Genomic DNA, 9,269 nt, shown 5'->3' on the forward strand with positions numbered 1-9,269 from the left:
AGTTCATGGCTTAATCTAGAAAAATAAAGGCTTAATACATTAAAAACCGCATGAACTTGACTAAAAAGCTTGATTGACCCTCTGAACTTATATGATGTCTCATTAGCCCCTTCAACTTGTTTAAAATAACCTATTGGCCACCTAAATTTGTTTAAAATGACATATTGGCCCCCTGAACTTGCTTACAGTGACCCATTTGCCATCTGAACTTGTTTAGGGCCTGTTTGGCTACTTACTGTTTGTTGTTCCTATTGCTGTTTGCTGTTACAGTTTGTTGTTTGTCTTAGGAAAAATACTGCTTTTCCAAAAAGCAGGGATTCCCTACTTTTGTAAAAAGCTAAGGTATCTAGCCAAAAACCTAAAATTCGGCCTTTTAGAGCGAAAAGGCAAACATGAGGTGAAAAGTGGTAACCAAACACCCCCTTAAAGTGACATACATTACAATTTGTCTAAATCTGTAAAAAAAATTCAAACTTAAAAAATAAAAGTCTAATTCGTGATTTTAAGTCTTTAAAACAAATAAACTTTCTGTTTTATACATTTGTATTTGTATGAAGTTTTTATAGATTTGGGGACTTAATCATAACACTTTAAATAGTTTTAAGCAGTTTATAAATAAAATAAAAATTAATGTTTTACCACTGTGTAGCTACCATGTCGCGTAAAATTCAACCATTCACATCACTGTTTTGATGCTTTTTTCTACTGAAATGGCAAAAATGACTTCAATAACGATAGTACAACAACTCGACCGAAATAAAATGTAAAACTGCAAATATTCAACTACAAATTAACAAAACCATTGTTTTCTTTTTAAATTAACAAAACAAAAAAAAAATTAAAAAGGACATCTCAGTTTATAATGTCTAAATAAGATTGATTATTTTTTATGAGCAAATTCGATACATATAAAAAGAGAGAATGCTGCTTGATTATCAACTTGCAGACAACAAATCCACAATACTGAAGCTAAAAGATACAGTAAATAGTATTTTCCATCATTTTTCTCTCTACCATTACCATCTTACATAACCAGATCAAAAACTTCTTAAATATAAACCTGATACAGATATATATATTTTTAGATATATCAATTCGGATTAAGCGTGAATAATATGAGTTTCCGAATATTTATATATATATATATATATATATATATATATATATATATATATATATATATATATAAGCATCTATAGCAGCTCCTCGTTTTACCGGAGCTTCATTGGGTGCCCAAAACCAGCATAAATTCATTGCACAAGTAAAGAAATCTAAGAGAAAAATAAAAATTAATTCTCTAGTTTCTGTACTCTGATCAAAGCTCTGAGCTTCTTGTTTAGATGTTCTCACTTTTCAGATGCTGATGTATCTTTTCTATCTTTGGCAGCCGATGCTCCCTCTTGCTCAGTGCTTGGCATTTTCCTTGCTGGTGGAGCAGAACATACGGGCACAACTGATCTTATTCGAACAGCTGGTGCCATGAAACACGGGCGTACTCCTCCAAAATCCATTCTCTGAGGATGCGGTCTGGTAGAATTCAAAGGAATTCCGGTTCTCATTCTTGGTGGAGCAGGAACTCGGGCGCCTATATCTTGTTGTCTGTTCAAGGAGGAAACAGGCCCAACATTTCTGATCCGCACAGGAGATGCTGTTGATGCAGGTCTTGGCCTCATATTCCTGATCATCACAGGAGGTGCTACAGATGGAGGCGGTCGACAAGTTGAACTTGATCTAGGAGTATATTGTGAAGAGACCATACTATGTGGGTTTTGCACCCGGAAATCAACATCTGTATATCCTGAATCCATGCTTCCACGTGCTGCGTGCTCAAATTTCTCGGTTTGATTCTCACCGAGTTGAATTCTTTCAAGTTTGCTTTCCAGCGAGCCATTTTTGTGTTTGTTATCCTCAGCACTGAAGTTGCTGAAAATGGGGTCATCTGAAGCCATTGACAGAGAAGTCTCAGGCAATTCCTCCGTTTTCTCCTCGTGTATCTCCTGAATGGTAACTGTTGATTTTCCCCTGATTGCATCAGAGGAGTCATTATCTGAAAAGCATAGTAACGGGCCCTTGGAGGCAAGTGTAATTCTAGGGTTTACAGGTAAAGGTTCTTGCTCCCTCATGGGAACAAAGAGATGAGAAGTTGGGGGCAGTATATATGGAAGAATTTGAGGGGCAGGAGGAGGAGGAGGAGACGGTGGAACTTGAAGTGTCAACAACCGATTTTGTAGTTGCAGCAATTGTTCTTGCTGCCACAGTTGATATATGGCCATTTCAGGGGGAAAGCCCGGATAAGCCCAGTTTTGGTAATGCAGAGGATACAAGCTTGCTGTTGGAGGGGTCAAGCCCCTGCAGACAGGAATAAATCTTTCGTGTCCACCTTGGATGTCACTTTGCTTGAAATTCTTCATCTCTGATGGTTGTAAGGAAGCGAGAAAACGAGCGATCACAACTTGTTCTTGCTCCTCACTGCCCTTTTTATGATCCAACGAAGAACAAGAAGAAGAAGAAGATGATGATGATGGAGAACTGGAGGATGATGAGCCATGTTGAACCACTGCAAAAACATTGTAGATTATTAAGATGCTGCAAGTAATATAATATAACAACCAGTAGAAATTTAAAATACACAAACTTGGATGAAAGTGATGAGAGGAAACCATTCCAGGTTTACTGTAAGAGAAATAGTATATTACGATGATCGACCAATGCCCATAAATTTCATAGGATGTTCTTCTGAATAGTGGCTTACTGCAATATGTAATCTTTTGAATACTGTATTCTGGCGATATTTAGAATATACTACATGCAATTTATCTTTGAATTAAACCCATATTTGGCCCCTGTGATATCCAAACTTTGTCATTTGCCCCATATGGTATCATTTGCTACTTGAAGTATTGTCATAGGTGACATATAACCCGTTTTGAATGGAAACTAACCGATTTGTTAAAAAATTTGCCATATGACACAATTTTTGACACGTGAGAGAAATTGTGTCATGTGGCAGGAAATTCAACAAATCCGTTAGTTTTCCATCCAAAATGGGTTAAATGTCATTTATGAGAACAATCCAAAGGGCAAATGTTATTAAATAATACCACAGGCCAAATGACAAAGTTTTGGATACCATAGGGGTCAAATAGGGGTTTAATCCTTTATCTTTTATAAAGGATGGGATAATGGACCCAGGACAGCCGTACCAACTTCAACATCAATCACCGACCTGCTAAGGCCATTTTGACATCAAACTTCAACTAAGCAATTCATGTATTGAAGGGGGAAATAGTCATAACATGAATGGTGCTATGAATATGTCTAAGGAGTACTTCCAAGCAATTGTGCAAAACACAAAAATTTCCCGGTGTTCTCCTGTGCACTTGCTTCCATTCCAGGCTTAAGCTCTTTATTTTACTTGAGTCATAATTCCCTCATCTTCATAAGAAAATTCCAATTGCTCTAGTTCTGGGTCCTAGGGATGAATTTCTTTAATCCAATCTGCCTCCTAACCATTGTAGGTGCATAGTTCTCCAAAAGTATAAGGAACTTTTAGGTTTCTAGTTAAAGTAGCATTTGAAATGTCCAGAAATTCAATTCCAAGATTTGGCAGCTATATGAAATGAAACTTTTTTCAAATTACATATAGTTTCTAAGGGAATAAAAAATGGGAATTGAAGAACGCTCAAACTCTTTCAAGGGTAGACTAAGTTCAAGGGAAGTAAGTGGAGGACAGGATAAGGAGGCCATTCAAAGCCTGACAGAAGAATGTGCCTATTTCAATGTTAAGAGGAAATTATGTAGGCAGTGTGTGAAATGAGAAAACACATATTTCAGCCAACTAATAGTGATTGCTGCCAAACATCTATCCACATCTTCATCTCTTTCTATCTTGCCGACTAATACAATAGATTGATTCCCCACTTATTGCTATCTATAACTGCGGTATAATAATCTATTGAAGATTTTCACTATTTGGAAAGAAGAAATGAAGATATGGATTCATAAAATTTGCTCCTTACTGAGATCAAGGAGCCGGGAGAATAATGATGTGCTTTAGTTTAACACAACAGTGTTAATCTCATCCTAATCATATGATATCTCTCTATGCATAACAATGGCAAAAAAAAAACAAATATATATATATATATATATATATATATATAATGCTTACGTCTTTTGAGGGAGGACCAAGCAGCCATTGCTGCATTTTTCTGAGCTTGTTTCTTGGTCCTAGCTGCCTCCCCAGTAAATCTCATTCCAGCAAGATCAACTGTGCACGAAAAGATAGGAACATGGCCAGGCCCTGAACGAACTGTGGTATACACTGGAAGCTTTAAGCCGGCTCTATGAGCAGTTTCTTGAAGCAAATTCTTATAGACTCCAGTTTCATCCTGCACAGCAGCAGAAGCATATTATATACAACGGACATATTTTGGGCAAAATTGTAAATATATTTGGGTATGAAAATGTTCTGAAGTGATATATCAAGAAATTTAAAAGTAGTTAGCAAGGTTGTCAGGTCAACTGAGAAAATAAGCTGAGGAAAGAATCACGCTAGCACAAGCATATAAATAGAGAATTATCAACCTGAATTGTCTAATCAAGGGTTATAACCATGACAATAATGGACATTATTGCTAATTGTTGGGAGAAGTACGGGGTATTTATTGCGTACTTTTCTTTGATATCAAGATGGACACATCATTGTGGCAGCTGATTGGATGTCAAACTATGCAGGGAGTTTGAGTTTAGGTCTTCATGAGTGTGATGCGCCTCATGCAGGCATCCAGAACATTCTTTTTTCTGATTTTTGTGGGTCTGGGCTTCCCAGAATGACCCGTAAGGGTCGGTTTTGTTTTTGGTGTTTCTTCGGGGTTAGCCCCTCCATTGTAACCAAAAAAAAAAAAATGTTACACATAAAAATCCCACTTAAATATTGCTGCCTTGACACCTTGAGTGTCATTTACAGATTTAAAGATAAAACCTTTCTCCTAGAACATGTCTACTGATTCCACTTTCATCTTTATTGTACCAAGGGATATTTGCACCCTTTTATGTAATAAATGTATTTCCCTTACATCTTGGGATATTGCGATAAATGTATTTCTCCTTGGGATATAGTGATCGATTGTAGGTTAACAATGATTAGCATAATAAGCGATATAACTGCATTGAGTAAGACCTCTTTTATTCCCAATGTTGACATCCTTTAATAATCTTGCTAACTTTGTTTTACTTATAGTTGTTAAAGGCGCTAGGGGGTCCTAGAGACTAGGCGCGAGCTGGTGAACAGAAAACGCAGAAAATGAAAAAAAAAATACAAAATCTAATTATCAATATTTGATACTAATGTCACTAATACTCTATGGATAGTTAGAGAACAAGTTATGATGAACTAAGAAACACACTTATAACCACACAAACAAGACAAAACCACGTAAAAACAAAATATTAAACGTCAAAAGCACCAAATTAACTGTTGACAACAGAGACTAAGATACTAGAACTGCACCAGACCTCTGTTGGTTTCTTGTGTCGCACTGCAGAAGGAGCTTCTTTCCTTATATGTCTCTTATTCTTCTTCCCTCCCTTCTACTTTTATGTTTCTTCTAATTCATTTTTACTTAGATTAACGGTTTAGATTTAAGTTTACTAAATAGGATAAGTTGTTGAGATTACTGAACCTTTTATTTTAATGCGAACAGTAAAAAAACTAATATTAATCAAAACACAGAAAGGCGCGCCTGTGAAGCCCAGGCGAGAGCCTTTTAAACATAGGCTCACCTAGGACTTATTAGGCGCAGGACCTTGAGCCTCGCCTGATGTTAGTTGGTATTTTTATAGTATTTTTAGGTTATTTAGTTGTTTAATCATGCATCTTTAGATTAGTTTTAATCATTTTTTGTCATATTTGTGTTGGTTTTCCATTTTGGAGTTGATTTGTGTTTTTTTTTCTTGGTTTTTAGGTATTTTCCCAGTTAAAATGACGATTCATTCACGTGTGTGGTAAGTCATATGAATTGGCCTTTAACTATCAGCGGCCGCTGATATTAGCTGGGTGTGTTAAATATTCCATATTGCTAAATTAGGAAGCTATATGGTCCTTAAATATATGAGGCAAACCTCCTCCTTTGAGGTGCCTTTTGGATGAGTTAGGCCTTTGTTTATAATTGAGATTAAACTCATATATGATGGTGCCCTTTTGGATGAGTTAGGCCTTTGTTTATAATTGAGATTAAACTCATATATGATGGTGCCTTTTGTCCCCGGGAGTATTCTCATAGGTGACATTTAACCCATTTTGGATGGAAACCTAACTGCTTTGTTAAATCTTTTGCCACATGACACAATTCTTCACACGTGTCATGTAAATATAACATTTTTTTTCTACATACGCGTAATATGTAGATAAATAAGAAAAAAAAATAATTACTTATTTATCCACATATTAAATCTATATGGAAAAAAATTAAATCAATTGTCACATCATGTGGTGTCAAAAATTGTGTAATGTGGCAAAAAAAATGTACAAATCGGTTAGTTTTCAATCCAAAATAGATTAAGTGTCATATATGAGAATACATCAAGGGGAAAATGTTACCAATGATACCGAGGGGGCAAATGACAAAATTCTGGATACCACAGAGGCCAAATATGGGTTTAAACCTTTATAATTGCCTTACTTTGTTTAATTTATTTAGATGTTTCAATTTCATTAGTTTAGTATCTCAACCAATTCAAAGTTTCAATTGCTTAGATAATAGAAATTCACAAAAATCAATAGTTATAGGCGCAATCCTCATGGGAACAATCTCTACTTACACATTCTTACTTGTACACAATAGGGTACACTTGCTCTTAGTTTGCATTATACACTTTTCGAACATCACTTGAGTCGGGCCTTTAACAACTATGGTTTTACTCTCACATAATTATAGGATATATCAAGTATAAAGTGCCACAAGTTTGAGCCACATGATGCCTTGACCAAAAGTTCTCATTTGACTTAAAACTATAAATACTGTATATTCTAATTTTTGAACTTGACAAGATTAAATTTCTCCTAAACTAGCGAGAAGGAGAAATGAATACATTTTGCCCAAATGCTCACCAGAACTCGAGCAGCCAACGCTCTAGATGGGCCTCTGCATGCAAGTGTGTTCAGTGCTACTTCAGCAGCAGCATGTTCCGCAAGCCTCAGAGTAGAACAAAATGCAGGGCTTTCAAAAGTTTCTCCATTGAAGTTTACAGTGGCTTTGAATCGAGGGGCATGATCTGGTCCCTCCCTTATACATGAATATGAGGGCAGGTTGAAGCAGCTTCTTTGAGCCAACTCTTGGAGTTGGTTTTTATACATTCCTGTACAACTGAAAATTAAATACACAGTAAGAAAAATGAAAAATGAAAAGTACTTGCAAATGTGGGGTTAAATGCACAGTTGGTCACTGAATTTTCATGGTTGTCTCAAAATGATTACTAAACTTCGATTTGTCTTAATAAAATACTCAACTTTGAATTTTGTTTCAATAAAGTCGTTCCGGTGACTTCAAGAGCAAAAAGACATGGAAAAAGTGGCATGGCTGCCACATAAGTAGTAGTCAACTTTCAAGTTGACTGAAAGGACAGGTGGCTTCCACTTAGATGACATGTGGCTGCCACAGATATATTCAGTTGCTTGACTTTTTACTGCACATGTGGCTGCCACGTGTCGGCCACATCAGCAATCTTGAGTGTGGCTGACATGGAAGCCACGTCATATTTCATGTGCTTTTTGCTTTTGAAGTTGTCGGGGTGATTTTATTGAGACAAAATTCAAAACTAAGAGATTTTATTGAGACAAATTGAAAGTTGAGTGCCCATTTTGGAACCACCATGAAAGTTAAGTGACTAATGGTGCATTTAATCTTGCAAATGTGTAATAAGCAAACCACACTAGCACACATCACGGACACAAACAACAATTTTTATGTTATAGCTCAAATGCTACATACATAAGATCTCTCATAAAGGAAAATAAAGCAATTATAACATTTTGTAAAACTAGCAAGAATAAAATCAGTTTGATATACATTATTTTTAGTTCAGCAAACAATCACATTTATGCTTTCTATATGGTGCAAATGAGAAATTCTAATAACATCTGCTACAAAAGAGCCAAAAACGGACGTAAATTCATTGTATTCCTAGTCAGAAAGGAAGATATGGAGAATAATTCTTTGGTTATGTGGCATTATTGTCACAAGGAAATGCATAATTTCTTTGACTAGTATGATGTTTCTTGTTACTCTGCAGAAATAACTCTTCTCAATATGTAGCTAGATTATCAAGCCCCAATGCCAACATACTTTAAAAGCTAAAAATTAGGGCCTGTGTACTATAAATAGTAAAAAAAATGAAAATTTAAGATTTTCAGTATGAAAACAGCAAAGTAATATTAAACATTATCATGCCTATTTTCCCTACTTCTCTTAGCCTTAGAAAAGTAATTATCAATTCCTGAAAAGAAAACTAAGTCAGTATGAAATTCTTATAATACTCCATGCCAGACTGAAAACTCACCCATTAACTCAATTTAAGCTCGAAAACTACAAATTATAAGAAACCCATACATTAATATCCAAAAACCCAGTTCGATTAAACAATTTAAAAACCCAATTCGTGACGATTTACATAGCACTACTGGGCACGAATGCTGCATCTGAAAATGAATCGATACAAAATCCAAAGACCAAAACTACATTGAAGATCGAATAGACCTAACATTGAAACAAATGCACAATGATCTCGATAAACCCCAATTGAAAAGTGTTAGAAGTGGGTCTCACCTGTGCAATAATTCGTCTGGTCTTTTGCTTAGAGTTTCTCGAGAAGCGAAGTAGAAGAAGTCGAGGGAAAGCAAGATACAGAATGCTGTAAGTGGAAGAAGAAGAAGAAGAAGCAAATGAGAAGCGGATTCTCTCTCATGTCATTTTCTAGAGAGAGAGAGAGAGAGAGCTTGATGAAAGAGAAAGTGATGAAAAGGTGAGAAATACGACATTTATTACAATGGAAAAGAGGTGATCTTTTTACTTCCAAGTTCCAACACTAAACTGCTGCAGTTGTTTATATACTAGTTTACTCAGTCTGCTATACGGTGTCGTTTGTCTGCTTCATTGACATTGGATAGATTTACAAGCAAAGCCATTGACATTTTTGAGAAATGGATTAAAAAACACTATTTCTGCCTAACTATGGATTAAAATACACTATTTGTACCTAATAAACTTGAA

At 35.7% G+C, this 9,269-nt stretch overlaps 1 protein-coding gene across 2 annotated transcripts; it reads right to left on the bottom strand.

The window, feature by feature from the left end:
• Positions 1-928: 928 nt before the first annotated feature.
• Positions 929-9,064, bottom strand: LOC136206497 (double-stranded RNA-binding protein 2-like). Of its 2 annotated transcripts, none has more exons than XM_065997568.1 (4): positions 8,826-9,064; positions 7,112-7,359; positions 4,172-4,391; positions 929-2,557 (listed from the first exon to the last, which is right to left on the bottom strand). In XM_065997568.1, the coding sequence occupies exons 2-4, from the start codon at positions 7,355-7,357 to the stop codon at positions 1,347-1,349; spliced, it is 1,677 nt and encodes a 558-aa protein (XP_065853640.1). In that variant the 5' UTR covers positions 7,358-7,359; positions 8,826-9,064; the 3' UTR covers positions 929-1,346. The 2 variants fall into 2 exon arrangements, with proteins under 2 accessions (XP_065853640.1, XP_065853639.1); XM_065997567.1 differs by having other exon boundaries at positions 7,112-7,367.
• Between the last annotated feature and the right edge of the window lie 205 nt (positions 9,065-9,269).

The sequence above is a fragment of the Euphorbia lathyris genome, chromosome 9, assembly GCF_963576675.1.
Source record: "Euphorbia lathyris chromosome 9, ddEupLath1.1, whole genome shotgun sequence".
Lineage (NCBI taxonomy): Eukaryota > Viridiplantae > Streptophyta > Magnoliopsida > Malpighiales > Euphorbiaceae > Euphorbia > Euphorbia lathyris.

Coding starts and splice junctions, on each gene's coding strand:
- LOC136206497 (XM_065997568.1), bottom strand. CDS start 7,357: ATGTATAAAAACCAACTCCAAGAGTTGGCTCAAAGAAGCTGCTTCAAC. Junction 4,392..7,111: donor CGTTGGCTGCTCGAGTTCTG/GTGAGCATTTGG, acceptor GCTGCTGTGCAG/GATGAAACTGGAGTCTATAA. Junction 2,558..4,171: donor TTGGTCCTCCCTCAAAAGAC/GTAAGCATTATA, acceptor ATGTTTTTGCAG/TGGTTCAACATGGCTCATCA.